This window comes from Squalius cephalus (assembly GCF_949319135.1).
Source record: "Squalius cephalus genome assembly, chromosome: 23".
In the NCBI taxonomy this organism is placed as follows: Eukaryota; Metazoa; Chordata; class Actinopteri; order Cypriniformes; family Leuciscidae; genus Squalius; species Squalius cephalus.
The window spans coordinates 18,078,424-18,103,988 of NC_137144.1; the positions used below are offsets into that span (position 1 = coordinate 18,078,424).

A 25,565-nucleotide genomic window follows, 5' to 3' on the forward strand; every position below is an offset into this window, starting at 1 on the left:
TATATATATATATATATATATTTTTTTTTTTTTTTTTTTTTTTTATTATTTTTTTTTTTTTTATTATTATTTTTTACTATTTATACTATTTAGGCTATGACACATAAATTCAGCCATTTTAATATATATATATATTTAAAAATAATAATAATAAAAAGTATACAACAAATAATATTAACATAATATTTTCACACTTTTTGCAAATCTTGACAAAATTGCATGCTGTAAATATTTTTCATTGTTTTCTTCACACGTTTTTTAAAAATAAATAGGTTTTAAAAAAAAGCTTTTCAATAACACTGTTGTAAACGACTTTCGAGAATTTTTTTTGTTGTTGTTGGTTGTGATGAAAGGGACAGTCATAAAAAAAATTGATAGATAGTTAAATCATTTTCGCGTGATAAATATTGAAATGGTTTATTGCACTCATTGTTTAAATCATACACATATATTTATATATAATTATTTATTATTTTAATGGATATGCTTAGGGTAAAACAATATCATAAAAGATTAAAAAGATAAAATCTTTTTCTTTTTAGTTTTAATAATAAAAAAAACACACACCTAAAGTGGCCAAAGTTGAAGCAACATCCAACTGTGGCTTTACTTCCCTTTAAACGGAAAAACAAAACTTTCAATCGTATTTCACGTTGTACAATCTCTGCGTTGTAACGTTGTCACCATGGTTACGGCGGCCACTGCAACAAGAGGGAATACGCGCGTGGGAGGCGCGCCACCTGCCTGCCGCCCTCATCAGTTTCACTCTGCGCGCTGCCGTTTACTACAGTACACTAATCCATCAAATATTGGCTACTCGATGTGAAGAAGATGGACAGAAATGTATGAATTTCCGTAGACCATTTTAAATGAGGGCATCTGACTATGGACAAAAAGTAAGTAACGTTAGTACTAGTAGACAACGACGTTTCTAGTTTGTTGTAAAGCATTCTTTAAATTTCCGTTGTTGTAGCCTAGTTGCATGAAGTTGTGCAAGTTAGCCTATACATTTTTTAAAGATTTATGACATCTGCAAAAAAAATTTTTAGGCTTATGATGCTACACAGAGTTAATAGAGGACAAATCTGTAGAGAAAATAAATAGGCTATATGAAATACCTTTTTAACCAGCTGGGGTCACTAGTAGCTCGCAGCTTCCAGAACTATTCATATATATATATATATATATATATATATATATATATATATATATATATATATATATATATATATATATATCATCAGACTGAACGATACACTGGACTTAAACTGCACATAATTCTATATCCTATATAAATGAGTTTTTTTAATTTACATGTAGGCCTACACTGTAAAATGAAAGACATTTGAATCAATAAAATAAAACAAAAATATTTGGCGTTTTACAAGAAAATACTTTTCAGTCTTTGTACTTCAAAATTACACATTTAAATCAATGTGTTAATTGCTGTTTCTTTGTAATTATTTCTGAGTGAAAAGAAATTCAACTGCACCATTTGTTTCAGTGTAGCATTTCCTAAAACATAGAAAATGTTTTCTTTGAACAGAAAAGCTGCAAGGAATAAACTAGAAACCCTCATAAAGGAGAAGAACATTAGCCTTCCTTTGGGGAAAAAGGTAGGTGAATTTAACATTGTTCAAAGGGATGACTCATAACATCGTGCAGCAAATGTGCATATAAACAAACCTCTATTAAAATGTTCATAATGGCTTTAACTACAGACATGTAGGTAAGCACCATTGACTCAAGTTTGGGGCATAACTATCTGTTTGTTGGACCAATGGCAGATGGAAAAATTTGCATAGATACCCAATATTGGGTATACAGGGTTTGGCCAATACCACAACACTGATGCAAAGGTAAACCCATAAAGCAGTTACAACATGATGTTATGAAACTGTGGGTGCCTGTTTCTGCTGACAACTACCCGTGCATCTATTTTGAAAATACTGCCATAAATTATTATTTCTTTTTTAAAATGGATGACAGGTTGGTGACATTTGTCCTCTGATTATTGCAATACACACTGGTGGCATTTTGCCTATAATGGCTGACCTGTTCTGCTGTAGAGCGAATAATATCCTCCTGTTTCCAGATTCAACACTGTGTGTTTTTAAAGTGGTAGTTTATCAGAAAAAAAAGACAGTTTTTTTAATAATTTACTCATCCAAATGTCATTCCAAATCTATGATTTTCTGTCTTCAATGGAATACAAAAGATGTTTAGCAGAATGTTCACGCTGCTCTTTTCAAAACCCAAACAATATAGGATATTATAATAATACCCTAGGTTATTATATAACTTTAATTAAGGTTTTTCTTTTTTTGAGCTTGACAGCCCCTTGTCACCATTCACTTTCTTTATATCCAAAGAGAGCAGCATGAACATCCTGTTAAACATCTTTTGTGTTCCATGGAAGAAAGAACATCTTTTGTGGAAAAACAAAGTTAAACAGGTTTGGAATGACATGAGGGTGTATATGTCACAATTATGTTTAGTTTGTCTTATGGGCTGTTTACACGAAACCATTTTCAACTAAAAACGAAAGACTTTTTATGCGTTTTGGCCGTTCATTTACACGACAACTGCGTTGCCTGAAAACGCAACCAGTTTTTGAAAACGGTCTTCGTGTAGTCAATAAAAACGTGAATCTGTGAAAACGATGATGTCATGCACATGCGTATTACGTGTTCAGTCTATAGTGTTTCATCGCCATCTAAAGGCCTGGCAGCAGAATACAGCGTTTTTAGTCGTTTTCACGGATCCGTGTGAATGGGCATCGTTTTCACAATGGTATCCTCTGTACGTGGAGAAAAACTTCGCCGTTTTAACTAAGCATATCGTTCTCGTGTAAACGTACCCTTAGTTTGGTTTTCCCTGTTTCCGTCGTCAATGTTAATGTGGTTGCGTTAAGTTATTCTCCTGGGAGTTTTCTGTTTTGAATTTATTAAAGGCTGTTTTTGTTTCTCCACTCCTTCGTGCACTTTATTACACCAACAAGTGACAGCATAAATGGTGATAATTTTGATTGATTGATTGATTGATTGATTGGAAGAACTATTCCTTTAATGTAAAATATACTATAGACTGCAGAAATCATGAGCCCAGGATCCAACCTGAAATGTGAAATCAATGACTTTTTGAAGATATTCTTGTCTTGAGTGACTGTTGCTTTCTTTGCTTGTAGAATAGACCCCGCGTGAGGATTTGTTTAAGATTAGTCATGGATTTAGTGTTGGACTGTTTTTTTTTTGTTTTGTTCAATCTGTCTGTAAAACAGTATTACCAGAAGATTCTCACAGCGCATCTCTTTAATACGTCAGCTGGCAGAGAAACTAGACCATTTGTTTTCTGAAAAAGGTTGTTTCAATAAGAGTGAGAGGCAGTAAAGACCTTGAGGCGAGTCTCTGAGAAAGAGCCCACTTCTGCTCAACAAGTCACACTGCCATGGAAACAGCTGTTGCACTGAATGTGCTACTGAATGTATTACTTTGGAACGGTGGACTGGTGCTGGTTTCAATTCTTTTAGCGGAGGTGTTGCGCTCCCACCATTCCTTTGACTGCAGGAGAGATTCACTGAATGTGGCCCATCTGGACATGACACTGTACTATCATTAGCTCCAGTTTGTGCGTGGAACATACCGTCCATCTGTACTTACTGCTACATATTTTCTAATTTAAGCTCGGGAAGATTTATGGCAAGCTATTAATAAAAGACTGTGTGAAAAGCAGTTTTTTTGCAATTGTATATGTATTGTTAAGATTAGGTTTAAAGACTTTTTATGACTGTATGCGAATATTAAACAGCATAGTCAGCACACATGCATATTGCCTCAATCCTTTTAATAGCAACTATCCAAGATGTAAGGCAGCAAACGATTTCAAAAGGCATCCATAAAACTGCTAAAACATCTGCTATAATTTAATGATTTATATGTTGCTTGCAAAACATTATTTAGTCAAATGTAGGGCTAATTTTAAGTAGCCTACAATGGAGAAAGATGCTTCTGAGGCCATTCACACAGAATACGTTTTTGCGTTTATAAACGAGAGACATACACACTCAAAAAAATTAAGCCTTTTTTTCAAGATTTACGCATTTCAGTTAATAGTAAAATTGTATCAAATTGAATTGAATCCACATATTATTTATATTATGAATTAAAAAATGTAAATGAGTAAAAAAAAAAGAGAGCTTAATAAAACATTTTTTTATAAATCTTAAAGAAGATATTTTGATGAATGTTGGTAACCAGACAGATGACGGTAGCCTTTGACTTCCATTGTAGGAAAAAAATACTATGGAAGTCAATGGTTACCAACATTCTTCAAAATATCTTCTTTTATGTTCAACAGAAGAAAGAAACTCATACAGGTTTGGAACAAACTTAGAGTGAGTAAATGATGACATTTTATGACAATTATGACAATTTTTTTTTACTCATTTAAAATTCTTAATTCATAATATGAATAAAATGTAAGGATTATTCAATTCAATTTGATGAATTTTACTATTAATTGAAAAGCGTAAATCTTGAAAAAGGATGACTTTTTTTTATTTGTTTTGAGTGAAAGCGCAATGGTCAAACACGTCCGTCTAGCGCATGTTTACAAAGAAAAAAAAAAAACAGAAAAGTCGCACTGGAATGCAAAAACACATTCTGTGTAAAAGCCATTAAGGTCTATCAGCAGGGGCTTACTGGATCATGCTAACCAGCCTAACCTTAACCCTTACAATCCCGCTGGAGAACTTTGTGGTTAAGTGCCTTGCTTAAGGGCACAAATGTGATAGGTCATGACTCAATTGTGCTTTATGTCCTTCAAACCAGCAACCTTCCAATTACCAGCCCTGAGCTTTTGTCTCCAGTAATTTAAAGTTAGCTATATATCTCCAGAAAACAGTTCAGTATAAACAGACGGCTTGCGATTCAAATTACAGACTTCATTTTCAATGCTATGCTAACATTTTATGCTAATAAGCAGTGAGTTCAAAACAGTCAGGTTGTTGTTGAGATATCAATCTCAAATGCTTTTTTAGTCTCAAATGGAATATGTTGACTCAAGTGGATTTGGTGTCTGATAAACTAAGTGTTGGCAGGCCCTAGACCTCCAACCGAGTGTGCGTTGATGATATAGCCATTATCGAGATGAACTCCTCACCTGATAATGTTTCTTATGGGAGCTTGCAGCGCTCCTGATGATACTGGATACTCCAAATTAAACCAGGCAATTCACCTCGATGTGTCAGAGAGCAGCGGGTTTCACCCTACACACCTGATTTACATGACAAGACCAGCCAGTGTTTACACACTCATGCTAGCATATTTAAGTGTGTAAGCACCATATCTGTCTTAACAGTCAGCATAAATACAAAATAGGACACCATTTCTTAAGCTTCCCCTCTCTTTCCAAGCCAACATATTGTATTAGTATCGGCCTCTCTGAATAATTGACTGGCAGATTATGAATGAATTTCTTTGGCATCTACCGGTGCCCTCTGGATCATCCCTAGCCATGTGGACAGCGTGCCAACAGCCTATCTTTTCTTTTGTCCACCTGTCTGTGGTGATGTTTTTGCATATGAAGGGTTGTAACAGTACAGCATGCAGCTTAAGCTGTAAAAAATATATTTTTGATGCTTGTTAATTTGAATTAAAATGAGTTAAAGCAACACAATTGCTAAACATTTTGTTTCTTCTTAATTTAATTGTGTTTAATCTACTTAAATATACGTAAAAGAAGTTAAGTTTAATTAAAAAAAAATATTAGTTGGGACTATCTAAATCACTGTCCTGGAGTGTTTAGCTCCAACCAGCTCTAAAACACCTGCCTGGAAGTTTCTAATAATCCTGAAGGCCTTGATCAGCTTGTTTAGTTGTGTTTAATTTGGGGTTTGAGCTAAAATGTGCAAGACATTGGCCCCCCAGGAACTGAGTTTGACTCCCCAAATTATTTTTGTAGCATTAACTGAAACTGGGCAGTGGATTTTTTAAGCTCCCAGAATGCTTTGCATAGGGCTGGCTAAGGAGAGTCACACATCCGAAGTAGCACGTGCACTCCTTGCGCAGCACCGAATGAACCGGACGGATTGTTGAACTAAAGAACCTGTACAAAATGAATGAATCATAAAGAACCAAAAAAAAAAAAAAAAAAAATGAATGAGCCGACAGTTAGAACAGGCTTATGCGGTTCTTTTTGAGTCAGACGTGATCGAAAAGCTGACTTTCAACTTTGCCTGTAGGTTTGATTCGTTAATTTTTTTGGACATGTTTATCGACTTGTGATGTGTTGCTCAAAAAGCGTTCAGCTACTTCAGATGTGCATCTTGCGTCATCAAAACTAAAGTTCAGTTCAGTTCGATTCCAGTTACTGGCTTGAAAGAATGATTTGGTCAAGAATCACATGGGATGAAATCTTCTGAAACAAATTGAGTACAAATTGTTATTTAATTGAGTAGATTCTATGGGTTTGTGTATGTTGCCCTGTCTGTGACCAGTGTGTCTTTTATCTAATCCATTGTTTCAGTGGGCTAACACAAGCTCTGGACAGCTGGGATGCATCTTCACCCTAACAAGGCATAATTGGATTTGTAGGGGATTTACTGACTCAAGAGTCTCTTAATGAGGCTGTATGTTTGTTAGAGTAAACTTCACTTGTGTTGACGCACTCAAACTCTACAATTACAGAAGCACACAACAAATACAATTGCGCTGTCAAACAATATATAAAACAAGGAATGTTGTTACATAATAGGCTGTTACCAGTTGTTTATTCATGGAAATGCCTAGTCTAATCCATCTCATTATGTTTATCAGAGATGTTTTGTTTATAAACAAATATTGGAGTTACATCATCATAGGACGGTGATTATGATATAATAGGATCACCTGTTCTACTACACTGGTGATGGAGCCGTTGTCACACCAACAGTGCTGATTAATCGTGTGATTAAATCTTGAGATGTGTCATGATAAGCCGTCGTAGAGGTGTGTGTTTCCATGTGATGTCCTACTGGGATATCGCACACCTGAAAGTGTTACAAAGGGGAGCTTGCTTGATGAGATGCTGTGCTGAAATAGTGAAAGGTTGGATTAGTTATGTCATCAACTGAATGGTGATGATCTAATGTGGTTTTAAAAAGGATTGTGTTTGGTTAACGCAGATCTCTTAAAAATGGTTCCAAACAGCATCTGATTCAGGTTTTTGGTGCTAAACAGAACCTCTAGTTTTTTTGGAAAATTCACAAGTTTAACTTGCCTATAGCAATGTCTGATTCGTTAACGAATCTTTCTTTTGGGTCACATAATGATGACAGAATTTTCATTTATGGGTGAACTATCACCTTAAGTAGTTTGTGCAAAAATGCTTGATTGAGGTCAGACAAATTCGATACCAATTTGCCAAAATTTAAAATAGTTACAAATTGCCATGAGAATCGTCAGAGCAAGTCAACAACTGATTTATTGAACAGCAATATTTTAAATAAATGTATATCAATATTTTTTACTTAAAGTTGGATTGAAATGAAAATTCACTATCTATTATTTTAATAAATATAGATCTTATTGAGAACAATTCATCTGTGCATGTTTCATTTTAATAAAAAATTTGACCTTGTAATGTTCAGTCAAGATGTGTTAACTCAATTGTCTGGTGAAATATGCAGGACTCAAATAATTTAGTTTGCTTAAACCCCTCATCTCAACATTTAACTGCAAACTTGCATTCATCTGCTTTTGAGTGAAATGCCCACTTGTGTGCAGGCTTAGATTCTGTGTTGTGTCTGTTACAAAGGAAGATCACCTTGCCTTCTGACTGATGTTGTTACGTGTGTGTCCGAGTGTGTACTGTATGATTGTGTTAAGGATGCACAGACAGTGACATAACAGTTCTCAGCTTACTTGTGTGACAGAAAACTCCTTTGGTCGCCAATGGTCAAGTGGCACAGAAAGTGGTTAGTAAACAGATAGATCTTTAACCACCCACAAGCACCACTGTATAGTGTCTGTAATAACACAATCTTCAAAAATCCTTTCATTAATTAATCATATTATCACATAAAATGTGTATATATAAAATCATAATACTTAAAAAAAAAAATCCATGCAGCATATTAAAACACCGCTATTGTACGTACATGCCAAGAAAGTAATTCGTCTACAATAAAATAAACTTGTATGTTTACCTGAACGTGACACTGACATGCAATGTGTTTCTGAAGAGCACAAGGAATGCGAGTGCAATACAACCGAACCTGGCGGATGGCATCAGATGAGCGCGTGGTGGCCTGACTGCATCTGCTTCCATCACTCAATGCCTTTTCGTCAGGTTGCTTCCCTGCCCGGGCCAAACATGTCAGCACTAGACGGCAGGCTCACTGGCTGAAGCGTCACAGCACCCAAACAGCGCCATTGTAGCCCACGCTGTAGCTGCTGTCCATACTAGAACTGGATTTCTTAATTAATTTGCTCCCTGGATTCATCCGATCGCTCTACTCTTACCTTGCCTGAAGTAGAAATGGGCCCGAGGGCAGAATCAGAAAGAGGGGAAGGAGAAAACATAGGAGAGAAGGTAAGATGTTGAACAGGATGATAAAAGATATGGAAGAACGCTATATATAATGAGCAGGTATGTGATGCTGTGGTGTCAGATTGTAATTCCTTTAGGGCTGTGAATTTTTAACTTGTAATATAATGATATGTCATTCATTAAACTGTCTTAGATCACGGATAAGAAAAGAGCGTTATTATGCATTAAGAGTGAAAGTGTGTGTCTATCCCATGGGTTGTACACTTTAGCTCTGAGCAGTCCACAATGTTGCCCCAAAATATTTGTATACTAATGCTACACCAAACTGAGTGGCATTTATTGAATTTATTAAAGAAAGGGGGTTGTATTGATTTCATGCGTTTGTAATTCAGTTTAAGATAACCTAGGTAAACCATGGGGGATATTCTTTTTGCAATAACAATATAGTCCCTTGCTTGGTGTTTCTAGGGTTTGAGGTTTCTCCCTTCACCAGGCAACCAGAGAGCACTGAGGGAACTATAGTCTCTTGAGCTTATTTAACTGAGGCCCATAATCCTGTAAGATAATCATCTTTACCTGCAGACTGTAGAAATTATGGTTGCACTTTATTTTAAAGTGCATGCACTTGTGTACTTACAGTGTACTGTGCTTTCCTAAGAAAATACTGGTAATATAAAGTATGGGTTAAGGTTAAGTTAGGAGTAGGTTCAGGGTTAGTACCTAGTTATTACCCATGTATTGCAATTACTATAACAAGTACATAGTATGTACATGGAAACAGGACTGTAAAATAAAGTGCGGTTACACTTTTTTTAAGGTGTCTTTGTTACACTGTAATTGTACATTGAAGTACTGAGTGAAATTAAGTAACTACTTACTATAGGGTTATGATTAAGGTTTGGTTTGGTTTAGGGTTAGTTGCATGTAATTATGCATAATTTATAGTTATTACTGTAGTAACTACATGTAATACTGACACTGTAAAATAAAGTGTTGTTCCTGTAAATGTTGATATCAGATTCCTCCTCCTTTGGTAATGTGGAATGTCTTCAAGGTTGTGTCATAGCCTTGAAATGAATCTGCATATTTTGATTTAACACTCAAGATCAATTTCAAGATGACTGACAGCTGAAAAGTTGGATTAGTTGCATTAGTTTCAAACAGAGGACAGAAAACCACATTCAATGCTCAGCACACCCCTTCAATATCTATAAAATATATAACAAATACACTAAACAACTAACTTTTCATTGCAGAAAACTATCAGAAGCCTCATGTAAAAAGATGCTCGCCAAACCGCTTTATCCTCTACAGTTCATGGGTTGCTCAACTATTTAAATTATATTTTTTACATGATTAGCTTGCAGTCTAAATATTAAAAAAAGATGTTTTTTCAAAGGGACTGTAGCGCAAAATAGCAAAGAAAACACATCTTGAGTTTTTGTCAGCAATGACTGCACGCAAAAACAAAAATGTATGCATTGCGACTAGTGTAGTCTGATTCATAAAGAAATTATTCTTTTCAAGTCAGTTCTTTTAAAGAATCATAATTTTTTTATTTTTTTTATTACGAACTCAGTATCAGACTCTTGAAACTTTTACTGGATTAACTGGATTAATAATAAAGGTCTATAAATCAAGTTTTGTGCAGGCCTATACTTAAAATTTGTTAATTAGTGATTACTATACTACTCATTTACTTGTAATACCTTTAACATCTTCAATGTTAGTAACTTAAAAAAGTTAAGTACAAGCGTGTAGTTAAAAGTAGCTTGAAATTTAAAAGTAGCTTCCCTGACAAAAGTGGGGTCATTGTGACTCAATCCTTGGCCTAGACAGCCCACGGGGCATCTGTGTTCAGATTCACCGTTTCACGTTTAAAGTCTAGGTCAAAGCAAAAATGAAATCCCTAGTAACAAAAGCAAAGCTTCTCAGAGTAATTAGATGTCAGCTGAAATTTTAATTTAAACATGAATAGATGTTGAATGTTATCATTGCCATCCTGTCCCATCCGCTGTGTGTCTGCATATGGGTTTGTGTATTTGTGTGTGTGATAAGGATTAGCCCATGTGAGGCCTGGCCCAGACAGCTGACCTTGATAGATAATGTTACTCATGCTGCTTATGCTGGCATAAGTGAGTGGGGCATTGTCAGTCTGTCTCTCTGCCCACTCATCGCACTATACTCTACTGTTGAACATAGACATCTGTATATCTCTAGCATCAGTAAATGCCAACTGTATTCGTGAGAGATTGGAGTGTTGTTCTTATTCATTCATTTATTTCCATCAATGGTGCTTGCTAAGGTTTAGAATAAACCCCATAATCCTAAGGACAAGGTTTTAGCATGCAACTTGTCCTGGGTGTTAGTGCAGCGGATGTGAATGATACAACAAAAGGTGTGTTATTACTTTTATAGGTATAGTATTTTTGCCTGGTAGATGATAAAACAAGTGAAAAGTCCCATAGACTTACACTAAAGGAGAGATCTAAGACATTTCTCAAATATCATAGGGACATAGGGGTAAGCAACCACCCAGAACACCCTGGCAAACGCATAGCAACATGCTAAAAAATACTCCAGATTAGCAACCACAGAGCAATGCCCTGGCAAGACAACATCCCACAGCAACTTGGCGGAAAGTTTTGCACAGACATTTAGGAACTTGATAAGCACAAGTTTTTTTGAACATAGAATATAAGTGTACCAAGTTACTTTTAGTGACAGAATGATTTATTTAGCATGCTGAAAGCCTAAGCTAATACTATAACTATAAAGAAAACTAACGAGAACTATTTTAGTATCCACACCGATGGACGTTAATGTTCTGTTTACTATAAAGTGCACAATGTAGGTCATCTGTCCGCTCTTTAAGGCAGGATGGATTCTGATTGGCTGTTAATGTTTTTTATCATTCATTAGGAAATAAATAGTTTTGAAAGTGATTCCAACAATATTGTTTCTCTATGCAGTTTCCATTACAGTTGTGGTGTGGACTCTGCTATCCTTTTAAATTTAGAATACCTATATCTGTATTGATATAGTTATCGTACTTAGTGTTAACGGGCCTTTAGACGGTTTGCATGGCAAATCCCTCCCACAAAAGTTGTGCCTTTAAATGCATCTTCACTGGAGCGCTGTTGCGGCTATATTCAGGCTGACATCTTTGGACTTTGTGCCAATGCTTATGCTGTTTTTTGATCGTCTTGCTGAGTGTTGTGTTTTTTTAAATAGTTAAAAATAGTCTTTCAAAGGTGTGTCTCATAAGCCAACCAAATTAGATATATACATGGCTTCCTTAAGATCTCCCTAAATATTTAGCTTTTTCTATGTAATATTATTAAAAATGACAGTGCTACACTAGGTGACCTAACTGACTATTTGTCAAATACATACTGCTTATACCGTTTAATTTTATTAGGGCAAGTGCAGGCTTAAATTGGTCGTCAACATACTTAACCGGTTAAAATAGACTGCCATCTGTAGTCTCAATAAGGCGCACATATATATGGTCATGTGCAGAAATAACGTCTTAGCAAAGGTGAAGACTTTACCTCTACTTTATCTTTTGGCTTCCTAAACGTGTCACATGTGGTTAATCCATTACTCTACAACACCTGCTATTGGATGACCCTTTTCTCACCTGAATGACTTATATCAACTTCTTGACCGTTACATATGCTTAAATTGCACATCTGCCAGCTAGGTCATTAGCCATCAGTCTGTTGCATTTATGAATTTACATTGTTAAACATTTGTAATATCATTGGTGATACTGATTTAAGCCCTATTTGGACGGGACTAGTTTAACATGGAAAGGTGGGGTATAAGTAATAAAGAGTTTCTCTGTGATTTTAGTCCCGTCCGAATGTGTCATCTCAGTAATCATTACAGACAATGTCAGTAAAGATTACGGCGACTTTTACCTTCTGGAAAAAGGTCTGGAAAAATTACCTCAGGTAATTCTAATCCCGTGCGAATAGACCCGCTGTAAAAATGTACGTAAATATTCTGTAATTTCCTAAATTAGTTTATATTATTAGGGCTTTAGTAACCACAAAAAGTTTGCACAATACAAGTAGCATTAGATGAGCCAGAAATAGCAAGGCTAGAAAAGTGTAAGGTCTAGCATCATTTGTTGAAGCCACTGGATTTTTAAACCTATTTGATTATCTTATGTGCCAATATTCATGATTTTGTAAGAGTGGCTTGGATGTACTTTTTTTGGGCCACAGTAAGTCAAAATCACTCTTTTGCTTCCATGACTATATAGCCAAAATAATTTCTTATTATAGTATAGTCTTTCTTCAGTTCACAGGAATTGCTTCTATTCTTCAGTTCTTTTACTGCCATAACATTCCTCTAAAATAAGAACTTGGAGCTTAATATTTTAGTCTTGGTGAATTTTCTATATACTTTAAAATATGAACATATTTCCCAACTGTGTTCACAACTAGGAGTGTCCAATCTTGTTCCTGGAGGGCCACCTCCCTACAGAGTTTATCTCTAACCTTAATTAAACACACCTGAACCAGCTAATCAAGGGCAACAGGATCAGTCGAAACTTCCAAGGCCGGTGTGTTGGACCAAGTTGGAGCTAAACTCTGCAGGTAAGGTTGGCCACCAGGACCAAGATTGGTGACCCCTGATATACCGTGAATGTGGGTATTGCAGGGGTGTCCAATCCTGCTCCTGAAGGGCCACATTCCAGCACTGGAAACAGCTAATCAAAGTCTTGAGGATCACTCAAAACTTTCAGGCAGGTGTGTTAGAGCTAAACTTTACAGGATGGTGGCCCTCCAGGAGCAAGATTGGACACCCCTGTATTATTGGTTTATAATCTTTTACAAAAGCTGATCCTAATCCAAATTTATCTGTGTTACCTTTGGAAAAATTCGATAGAAGAGGTCAATTTATTTAACAACAGTTTCCGGCTATTTTAAAACAAATTTGTTGCCAGAAGGCCTGTAATGTCATAGTAGATTGTAACACATCCACCTCACATCAAAAACCCCAGCGGCCATGTGATTGCAGGCGAAACATCTGTTACATAACCATTGAGTGACACGATTTAAGTGATATGTCTAAGGTCTTCCAAATGTCAGTTACAATGTAAACACAAAGCTGGTGAACACATTCCCATTCTCAGTTGATGGCAGGTGCACAAGATCCAATTTGTCCTCTCCTAAGTGGCGCTGAGAGATGTGGGTATACACATTAGACCCCACGTCCCCATGGATAAAACAGTCAGAAATATTATCCATGGAGGCAAATGGCGGAGGTATCACTATGAAGGGCAGGGCTAGCTTTCCCACTCTCTCCGTGCTGTAGCAGGAGAAACCAAAGCCTAGGTGTGCATGCTGGGAGATAAGATTTCCTCTCTGCACTTCGCTGCTGTTTGTCAGCGTCCTGGGGGAATGTAAGCAGCGGAGGGGAGGAAATATATCCGACTGTCTCCAGGAGACGGCCTCTGGGATGGAGGAGTTACCAATAGTCCCAAAAGAAGCCGATTCTGCTGCCCCTGAGTGGAGCTCTACTGTCAGGGATCACTCCCCTGATGTTTTCCATTGAGGAAGAGGAAGATGGCACTGAGAGCCCCCACTGCTCAGCCTCCGGCTCAGGATGGCTCCCATGTGGAGTCTCATCCACACGTCACAACCTCTCCCTGTGCACTCCACGTTACCACCCATTTATCCCTGCCTACAACACACATGTCCTCGAGCAGAGATGGCATGTGAAATGGACTCTTAGATCCAGTGCAGAGAAATGAGTGCGACCACATCCTCCTAGAACCAGAGATTGTGTATCTTTTGGACAAGCACATGTCTGTAGAAGTCTAAAAGGAAAGGATCCCATCGGGTTGCTCAGTCTGGACCATGGAGCCCTAGAAGATCATCAAAGGACGAAGTTGTTTTGGTTAAATTCAGGGTTTCCTTACCGACAGGTGGACATGATGTGGTGGGACTGAGGCCTGTGGTTACTGCAGCATGGGCAGACCCCATTATGGGTGGAAAAGGGACCACTCCACCTTGCTGTGGCTTTGAGATCCTCCAGAACTGCTGGGGCACCCGGCAGAGTCACAGGAACAGGAGAGTTCAACCCGAGGTAAAGATTTGCGGTGTTCTGCCAACAGTAAGTGCTGTCTCCTAAAATGTCCATCCCCTGTTAATGAATCATGGATAAGTGTACCTACAACTCTAGATTGCAAAATGTAACTGCAATTTGCAAATTCTAAATTGCAGTTCAGCAGGTTTAGTGCATTTGTAACAGTAAATATAACAGTAGACCTTTGGGAAAATGCTTTTTTCACATTCCAGATTTTTAGTCCAGTCTTTGCAATTCTGTGCTCTGATTTACTTCAGTATGACTGAGAATATAAATATTTCAAGTGCAAAGTGATCACTTGTCTTTAGTTTATAAGTCCAATATAGGAGGGTTACATATCTTTTTGGAAAGATTAACCCTAACCCTAACCTTTCTGCCCTTTGTGAACTGTTTAATTTTCGGTTGCTTCTCCCAAAAATACACTCAAAACACATTAGACATTTTTCTTCACAAGGCACAAAAATTATTAACTTGTAAAATGTCTGTCATGCTCTTTTGCCTACAGTGGCTGTTTGTTGCACTGTGAGGAAAGGTGTGCAAAAATTGAACCTTTACGGCAGAGTTCCTCAAATCCAATGCCCTGCAGAGTTTAGCTCCAAACCCTCACCTAAGCAAGCTTATCAAGGTCTTCAGGATCACTAGAAAATCACAGGTAAATGAGTTTGATCAGGGTTTGAGTTAAACTTTAGAGGGCAGTTGCCCTCCAGGACCGGATTTGAGGAACCCTGCCTTTCGGGTACACTGGGGCAGTACCCTTAAAAGGCACTCCTAAAAGGTGCATGTTAGTGCCTTATAGTAGTAATGTACTACTTGTGTTTTTATGAACATTATAGGGGTAAATAAGGTTTAAAGATGCCCTTTTTAGGGTACTGCTCCTGTGACTGTGCTGTTGTACTGTATTTTTTAAAAGCATGTCAAGCACCAGAAAAGTACCATAACAACTTAAATATCAATTTGTCCCTCACAAAGTTATCGTATGTCTTCAGAAGACTTGAAATATAGTGTTGGAGTCATATTGGCTGCTTTTTATGGTACTATTTTGTAGTTTTTGGAGCTTGACAGCTGCAGCAGCAGAACAGCCTTGAAATACTTATGGACTATTTATTACTACTTTTATGTTCAATGAAAAAAGGCTACATGTTTTGAGCAACATGAAGGGGAGTGGATGATGACTGAGTTTTCATTTTGGGGTGAATCTCTCAAAGACAAACATTTTGGATCAAAGTGTTGAGATGATCAAAGGTTTCCTCACTCACATCTTTTTTTTTTTTTTTTAAACCTGTTCAGTTCTCTGTAGCATTTGCCTGTGCTAGCAAAGGCCTTCATAGTCATATATTAAATACTTATGCTACTGAAATTATTTACCAAAGTGAGTAAATTCTACTTCAAATGGCTGATTATAAAATGCAAATAAGCATGGCAGTCTATCACCTTTTAATCATTACTACATCCATAATAGTGAATGTGTGAGTGGTAGTATTTACCTCACACGTTTTCATAACTGGTTTCAGTCATGCAGAGCTGTTATTTTCTTTAATAAAGAAGCCTTGAATGGGATGGACCAGAGATTCTGACAGGCTGATGGGGATTGGGCTGGGAAAGAGTTGTCATGTGCATGTCTCTCTGAGCTCCATTGTGCTGAACGAGCACTCTGTCAGGAATAGTTTATCCCCATAGCTCACCATGATTATTAGAGTGCTTCCGTGTTATGTAACATAAACACTAATCATAATCAGGCCTCTTTCCCCTGCTCCCAACATGGTGAGTGTTCTTCTTTCACACGCCTTTGTCTCTATGTCTATTTATCTCTGTCTTTGCTTTAGTAGACAGTCTAGTTTGAGTAGTTGAAAAGCTTCACCCAAAAATGAACATTCTGTCATTATTTACTCAACCTCATGTCTTTCTAATCCCATATCTTGTTTTCTATGGACTGAGATTGAGTAAATAATGAGAAGGCTATTTTTTCATGAACATGCCTTTAAATATTATTTAGATTTGTTTACATAGTTTTTCACTGAAGTAGACCAATACTCATTACCTATAGTAGTACAGATTTAGAAATCCAAAGGATGTGGTTTTGTGATGCTATGCATGCTTGTGTAATTATTCCCATGCACAATCAAAACAAAATGCCTTCCACTTTTTACCTCATCTTATCACTCATTTTCAGAACTACGATCACTATTTGTCTTAAACTAGTATAGACACAGGCTGTTTGAATCTGACAATCTGAAAGGTGGTTTGATAATAAGCCTACATGGTGAGTCACGTTGTATCAGATACAGTGCACAGCTTCCGCCTCTGCTGTGCTTGTTACATGTGAGCAGTGCAGTCTATAGGGAATAGGTGTGAAAAAAAGTGTCAACTTGCTACCTTCTATATTTACCATTTATGAAGGCTTAAAGTGCTGTGTATAGCTAGAATAAGTCAAACTAAGTCCAGTAAAATGGACTTATGTTGGGCTTTTGGCTATTTGATGATAATTCAAGTCAGTATATTGTTTTGTTTAATATATATTAAACATAAATCACTAGTATACAGCTCACAGAAATCCATTTTGCAATCAATATCTGTCCAATGTGGGGCTCTTCACAGTTCACACATTTGCACTTTCCCTCTGTGAGATTTTTTAATCATTGGTCTATGTAAACATGCAGACTGATATTATGTGCTAACGTCTCACCAAGATGCCACGTGAACTTAAAAACAGCTCAGTTATTAAAAACTTCACGTGAAGTTGGTACTCTGCGGAGTCTGCGCTTTGGAAAATCCCTTCTTAACAAATGTATGCATGGTTTGGTGAGCATGTTTATTATTTTTTTTAAATGTTTTCAGTTATTCCAGTTTAATATTTAAATATAGATTTAACTTATTTTTTCTTTTGTTAAAAGTATTGTTTAGTAATTAATCATAATTAAGTTTCATTTACCTATGACCCTATTTGCAGATGTATTTATAACCGATGAATAATTTATTTTGCAAGCAAATAGTAGGGGGCCTTATCTCAACATGGCCGCCAAGGTCCTTTATGTAGAATGAAACTGCTTTATTTACACAGAGTCTTCTTTTTTGTTATTTATCTAAACACATTTGTCACCAGTAGTCATTTTGGGGTGTAAAAAGTATTTATTTATTTATTTTTGTTAATAATGCTCCTACACAATCCCCCATTAAAATCAAAGCCCGCTTAATCAGAGTTAACAAGGTTGAGTGAGGCTCTTGGCTCGCCCACTGCTCTTCTGACATTTTGAAATAAGGTTTTGCGAATGACGATGTAGGCTACTGATAGGCGTTATTTATTGGGGTCCCATCGTTCGTTGACAGATGGAAACTTAAAGAGAGGGCAGTAAACAGATAGTGCCGAAGGCGGTGCCGTTGCATAGCCTACTCAAAGCTCGTGTCGAAGCGAGGAAATAGTGAGCGGAGGCAGTCGCGTCTCGCGCGGCAAGTAGTCTATACACACTAAACAACTGATTAGAGGCTGATTTGTGCCGCTGCACATTCGGACATTGAGTCAATAACTGTCCTGGATTTCCACTTTAGGATCGTCATGACTTGGCAAACAAATGCACTGTGCTAGGATGGAAGGAATATGGGTTCAGTAGGTAAGCGCACGTAAACACATCTATATAGAGTGCAGTCAGGCTGGAAAACCTGAACAGGTGGCATATCTCGGGACATAGCCTACACGTCAAGTGGAGCAGACGAACAGCTTGCCTCTTTCCGTTAATCTCCTGCTGACGAAAGCTTTCAACCTCTCTCCTCCTCATTGGGAAACACTTCATTTCGCGAAGTTCTCCCTGGTATTTTCCAGTGCTGACAGGACGGGTTCCGGTGTCTGACAGGATTCTTAAGATGCACATGCAAGTTTTCTGCTGGATTTAATAGCGAGTCCGTTCTTTTTTTTTCTTAAGCCCTATGCCTTATGACTTGGATGTGTTGAATATCCACGTGTCAAAAAGCGACATGTTTCCTGAAATTAATAACAAGGTAATGTATGAAGAGTAGCTATGTATGTTCATTTGCATGCACTTATGAATACTCTTGTTAAAAACTTTATAATATTTTTGAAGCATATTTAGCCTATCTGATTAAATTGTAAAACTGAAGTTTACAATTATTATTATTAAGGTTTTAAACATACATTATTTTATATGTGAAATAATTTTCGCATATAGGCTTCATTATAGCCTAGGCTAAAACGTATTTGTCTAATGTAGCCTAATGGTTTTCTTAGCTTATTAGTTCAATATTTTGCTCTTATTTAATGTTATTGCTTAGGTTTTATTTACCACAAGCTTTTTATATAATATCTGACCTATACAATTTATATAATAGCCTACCATACAGTTTAACTGATAACTGGGTATCAGCTTCCACTTTTCTTAAAAAGAAAATGCAGAAATATTATGAAAAAGTTCTGACACAGGTTAACTGTTATCTATTAGGCTACTAATATCTTTATTATTTTTTATTCAAAAAAAATTTTTTTGCGCGAACTATATGCTTACCCATAATTATCATAGATTATAACATTTAATGTAAGCATCATATAGGCTACAGTGATTTATTATGATAACGTATATTAGTTTTCAGTTGTCAAAAGCAAATGTTTGTATGTAGGCATATAATAGACCTATATGTTTCAGAATATATGTGTGCATATAACATATTGTATTATATAGACTACTTTTCAAAAGCAGAATCTGGTTACCATGGCAATAATTGTAAGGGACTATAAATAACGTCCTCACGTTCTTTTTATTTTGTTATTTGCTCAGGTTTCATTGCTCTTTGCCTTCTAAGAATCGTAACTCACAGTAACACGAGATATTTGTTTGCGCTCCATTCTATGTATTTTCGGTTTTATAGGTGATAATGTTTAGTGCAAGGTTACAATAAATGATGTAAGTCCCAATCTGATATTCATCCTATCACTCTATCAGTGAGATTTCTCCCACTGCTGAATTGCATTTTGACAGAATACATTGTTTCTGTTCTGTCAAAGATTGATGTTAAAGCACCCATTAAACCCATAACTGTGCATGAGTATATTTGGCCTGAACATGTGATGGTTAGGTTGCTTAAAAATCCTCAAGTGTCTAAGTATGAACCATCCTTTAAGGTGGTTGTCAGCAAATTATTCAGTACTGAGCTCCAAGTTACTATGAAAGGCATTCACAGTCCTGAGTATAAAGAACGGCATATGATGTATTTTTGATCCTTTCTGGGTGTGGTTTGGGTTTTGCCCATGACCATAGTTTCTACTAGATTGAGGTGACCCAAATCCTCCTTTGGTTTGTCTGTGTATGTGATACGAAAATGTGTAAAAACCATTGGTTTAGGGCTTAAACACCAATGTACATGTTAAAATAGCACATTGGATATAATATTTGGGTATATTGTAGTGAAAGCCTATTGTTTAGCTCAGAGTTGTCACAATAGGGCCTATATTAGAGATTCACATACATTCATACATTGGTTTAAATAAATTATAATTTATAAAAACTAAAATCAATTGATTTAAATGCTACAAGTGAGTTTAGGCATCACAATGTAATTTAAGTATGAAAAATGGATATTCATTTTGAAAATTTGCTAAGGATTACATTTAATGTTGTTAAATTATTAGTGTTTTTAAGATTAAGTGAGTGTTTAAGTGAGCATCTTATGATGGCAAAAGTAATCTAAATATAAAAATAGGGAAAATGATCATGCACAATATCAACCAATACAGATTAATTTTAAAAAGAAATCAGCAGATATCCTATATGGTACCAATATTGTGCATCCCTAATCAATATAGATCAGAAAAATGTCAAATCATCACTTAAGTTAAAAGAATAAATGTGATATATCTGAGTAAAAGGCTCCTCGAATAAAGAAAAAATGTACGGCGGGACTTGATGTTGTCCAACGGGAATTGATTGGATCATTGTCATTTGCTATTGCTGCAATTTCATGTAAGTGACAGGTTGTCCCACCCTCGCATCGAAAAACTTGTCTTAAAAATGATTAAATATTACGAGGGCATGCGCATTAATATTTAATTTAATAATAATTATGTGTACGGGTAAATCATTTATGATAAATACGGCAATATTCCATTCTAAAAAAACTAGATTTGTTCATTTTGATTTCATTTTTTCATGGTGACTTTAAGGAAGGTATCTCTCACTCTTGCATTGCACACTGACCCACATTGTAACACAAAGCCTTTAGTCCTGAACATAGAAACTCAAAGGTGTTAATATTTGAATGAGTCTTTTAAAGCCCCGGGCTCACATTACACAGCTGACCGAACACTTGTCTAAGTGTAACAAATTTTTACTGCCTGTTTTCTAAATGCATCTCTTTGTTGCTGGCTCATTGAAGTCTATGCACTCTCTGATCCCTCTATAAGCCTGTATGTTCTTCACTGCACTGTGAATGAATGTAGTTAAGACCCAACACATCTGAATAGCTCAACCCCCCGATGGGAAGATACGCTCGGCCAAAAAACGATATATGTTTCAGACTCTGCAAATAATCAGCCAGTGGATTAAGGCTGTGCGAGCCACATAAATCTCCAAGGTGTGTATATGGGTGAGACAATCCCAATGTCCGTGTGTTTCTTGGCCAATCTGTTTGACTTCTGCTACCGGCACGTGTTTGCCCGCCAGTTTATATCTCGCCCCCACCCGAGAGGCTCTAAGTTTAGCTAGAGCTTTTCATCTGTCCTTATGCTGTCTGTCACCACTATTGACGCACGCTCCACGCGATTAAGATGGATGAGGGCCTGTTTCCTCATATGTCCGCAATCATGAATGATTGTGGTCATCGCAGGTCCACTGATATCCTGAAGCATTCGTGCACAAGTGGAACATAATTGTGAGATGATTGCTGTGAGTGTGAAGTACCAGTGAAGGAGTCTGTACATCACGACTGACTGTCCTCTTCTATGAGGTCAAACTGCATCATCTGACATGGTGGGCATCAGAGAAATGTTATTAACGTGCTTTTGAATGAAAAACAAGAGTCATGATGAGTCATCAGCTGTGTTGAATAACACCGCGCAAGCAGAGATGATGCCTGAAGTTATATACGCAGAATCCCACACGTATGGCTGTGGATGTGGGCTGCAAGAGTGTGCCCACTCCTCACGCTCATGACGTCTTTCCTCCGCTCTCTTTCACAGTCAGCCAGACCCGAGGCTTTCCCTCACCCCAACAGGTCTCAGGCCGAGAACACAAAAATAGGACCCAACTGCACCTACTCACAGGTGAGCCCTTATTCACAGAGAAAACAGGTTACTTAACAGTGATGATTCATTCGAATTTATTCTCAAAGGGTGTGTGAATCACTCTACTGTAAGAGCAACTCTGTCTGGGAGGAGAACTGTGAGATGGGTGCAGGGTGTTTTGGACATTTCGGTCCACCAGTTGGTACCCAACTTTGAATGGGTATTGAATTCAGTGTCTGACTAGAAATCCTACAAAATAGCTTTGTGTTGTACACTAACGTTCAAAAGTTTTGGGATCAGTATGATTTTTTTTTTGTTGAAAGAATGTAATACATTTATTCAGCGAGGATACACATACATAAGTGTATGCTATTGAACTGTTATTACGACTGTTAATGTCTTTTAATTGTAACATATAACAGCATATAAATACAAATAGATTGTTAAATTGAACATTTCTAATTCTTTGCTTTCTTTTAGTTAGCTAATGTTTTGCTGTTTTTGGGTGCGTTTCCCAAAGCCAACTATATGGTCGCAAATTCCGTTGGTGCCAATGGAGTTTAATGGACTTGCGACCATAGTTGGCTAACAATGGTTTTGGGAAACACAACCCAGCATAGTAGCTTAGAATACCACTAGCTGATGCTTTTTTTTCACATTATACTTTTTTTTTTTTTTTTTTTGTGCATTACGAACAGCTACCCCAGGGATCCTAAATAGACTTAACCCGAATTGTAACCACCACGTTATGGGGAACATGTCCCTTTTAACTAATTTTAACAATATTTTTAAATCAAATCAATCTAACATTTGACAATCAAGATATCTTAAAGATGAAGCATGTGTAAATTCTGTGACATTAGCGTCGATTTAACATTAAACATTTGACTTAGTAATAAGCAGCAGTATTTACAAGATATGTAGGCACTTCCATTGTGTGTCCGCTATCTATAGATGCCAATGCATGATCCCTCCGGCAACTATGGAAAGTACTTGTGTTAAATCTTTAATGTTGAATATGAGATGACCCCCGTACAGTTGTCATTAACTAAAAGCAATTTCTTCGCATGTGTTAACATCCGCTTATAATAAAGTGCTTGGCATATTGCCTCTTAAAGTCAAAATCCCTAGACTCAATCTGTGTTTTAATGTATCTGCTGTACCTGAACGGTGAACGTTGTTTACGCACAGCCTACTGTATTCTTGCACGTCTCTTCAGGTGCCCCTATATGCTATATTTAGCTACTGTTTCTATGCGTCATGATCAAGTTGGCAGATGCCGCAGTATCCCCAGAACATATGAGATTGAATATCGCATCTATCTATAGACGCACTTGCTCTTTTTTCAGCCCAGAAGTTTGTCGAGCACTGGCATTGAACTGTGAGATGGGGGAAAACCTGCAAGCTACGAACAAGCCCCTCCCGTGTGCAGTGGCCAATATTTGTTTCATGGCAAGGGAACCTTTCATTTAGAGAATTCCAAGAGAAGATACTGACAAAACTAGGAACCGCACTGGGGAAAATCTGTATCATTCACTGTTATTACACCCCAAATGTAAGATTTAGAGTACATGTTCATTGCTCTGATGGGTTGTGAAAGACTGCCCTATCGCTGCTTTTTGTCCCCACCTCGCTCTCAACCGCCACTGAAATTCCATCCTCTATGCAGGGGGTCCAGTTCACATGGGGCCGTTTGGCCACTCAGCTTGTGTGAAGCTCACGTATCTTTCCCCCCGTTTGCCCCTTGTTACTGATTTGTAGAGTTTTTCATGTTGAACGGTACTCATAGTATTGTGTCTTTTTTTTTCTAGAAGTGTGGGACGGGAGTTGGTACTTTGCCCCAGCTAGAGGCTCCAGTCAAGCAAGTTTTGGTGACAAATGGCAAACTTCTTCATTCGAATGGAACCTTACCCAGTATCGTCAAACAGTTGGTGCAAAGCACTCAAGGGAATCAGGTGGGAAAACACTCTTAAGTTTAGCCAAAAATGAAAATCCGTTCATTGTTTACTTACCGTCATGTATATCCAATCCCAAATTACTTTCTTTCTTCTGTGGAACACAAAATTAGACTTTTTGATGCATCCTTTTTTTCATATATCATTAGTTAACAGCAATCATGTCTGTCAATCTTTAAAAACCACAAATAGCCCATCAGAAATTCTATAAAAAATAGCCCAGAAGACTAGAATATTGTCCGAAATATTGTCTGTTCCTCAAAAGACTTGGAATATAATGAATATATATATATATATATATATATATATATATATATATATATATATATATATATATATATTATTTTTTGAGAAAAAACAACAGTATATGGGTTTAGAATGAAAAAAAAATAATAAATTGGGTGAACAATTCATATAATGGTCCCATTAGCCACATAAAAACGTATTTCAGTCTGACGTCCATTTCTTGTAACTCAGGAGGAGAGGCAGAGGCCGCAGTTTCCCAATCGCTTTGGTTCGTCGGTGGAAAACCTCTCCGAATCCTTAACCAGGAGCATCATCAATAAGTTTGAGAAGATCAGGACATATGAGGGACAGAGGCTGCCTATGTCTCCAACAAGTATGAAGTGCTCTGGATTTCTGTTTGCATTTCATATATTCAGAAATTAATAGATGGATTTTTACTCTTCAAGCTGAATCGGAAATAATAACTAAAAATAGCATTGGAATGGTCTGATATTTCCCTGATTAATTGGATTATATGTTCACTATTTATGTGTGTCTTCCTTCATCTGCAAAACAGCGGCACTGAAGCACTTCCAGAACCAGCTAACAGAATATGAGAGGGAGGAAATTATGGACTACTCTGAGATCTGGTATCTGGGCATGGACACTAAGAAGATTGAGGGCTCCCAGGGATCCCCACAGAATTCAGGCTATGATGATGAGCATGGCAGCTACTTAAAGGTTAGATATGACATATATATCTTTCTGTGATTACATTACTTTTGCCTGCCAGTGTTATTTTAGTATCACTGAGATTCTATTATAGTTATTTCATATTTCATTTCTATTATAGTTATTATTCTATTTTTATTTCAATTTTGAATTAGCTTCTATTTTCAAATGTTATGTTTTTATTTTAATTTTAAAGTATTAGTAATTTTGTTATGTGTTTTTGCCATCTTTTTATTAGTTTTTGATGTTTTTAAATATGGCTATATAGTATTTTATACATTTTATTATATATTATTATTAGTGCTGTCAAATCGATTGATCGCATCTAACATAAAAGTTTTTGTTTACATAATATGTGTGTGTAAATATATTATTATATTTATATATTATATACTGTATATGTGTGTGTGTGTGTGTGTGCGTATTTACTGTATTCACACACATTATTAAAATTTGTCAATTTATTTATTCACATGTATATATGAATAAATAAAAAATACATACATAGCTTGGCTTCTGGCAAACAGCTTACTGGGTGACACACTGACCTCATTTTCAACTTCTCGATAAATGATGAAATTGCATTACAGCACGAGGCTGGCGAATTCAGCTGATTTAAGCTGCCAGACCCTAATGTCTGCTGTCCCACCCCATCTTCCTTAAATGTGCCTTTTCATAATGACATTCCTCAGGATTACCGTACTGGACATTAGACTGAATGCCTTCAGGCTTGACGATTTAAAGAGTCATACAGCTGAAAGTTGCAGTCAAAACATGTAAACAATGTCACATGTCTG

The 25,565-nt window shown here is 36.8% G+C and overlaps 1 protein-coding gene across 12 annotated transcripts in view; it reads left to right on the plus strand.

Moving 5' to 3' along the window:
- The first annotated feature begins 703 nt into the window (after positions 1-703).
- The window catches only part of dyrk4 (dual-specificity tyrosine-(Y)-phosphorylation regulated kinase 4), a 31,303-nt gene continuing 6,441 nt past the window's right edge, over positions 704-25,565 (plus strand). For 2 of the 12 annotated variants that reach the window (XM_079858591.1, XM_079858592.1), the window contains exons 1-5: positions 704-896; positions 1,547-1,616; positions 23,668-23,811; positions 24,289-24,430; positions 24,614-24,777. In XM_079858591.1, the coding sequence (XP_079714717.1) occupies positions 886-896; positions 1,547-1,616; positions 23,668-23,811; positions 24,289-24,430; positions 24,614-24,777 (531 nt within the window). In that variant the 5' untranslated portion in view covers positions 704-885. Of the gene's footprint in view, positions 897-1,546; positions 1,617-8,357; positions 8,572-17,583; positions 18,625-21,811; positions 21,896-23,667; positions 23,812-24,288; positions 24,431-24,613; positions 24,778-25,565 lie in introns of those variants that run through there. The other 10 variants (XM_079858589.1, XM_079858590.1, XM_079858585.1 and 7 more) reach the window with 8 other exon arrangements.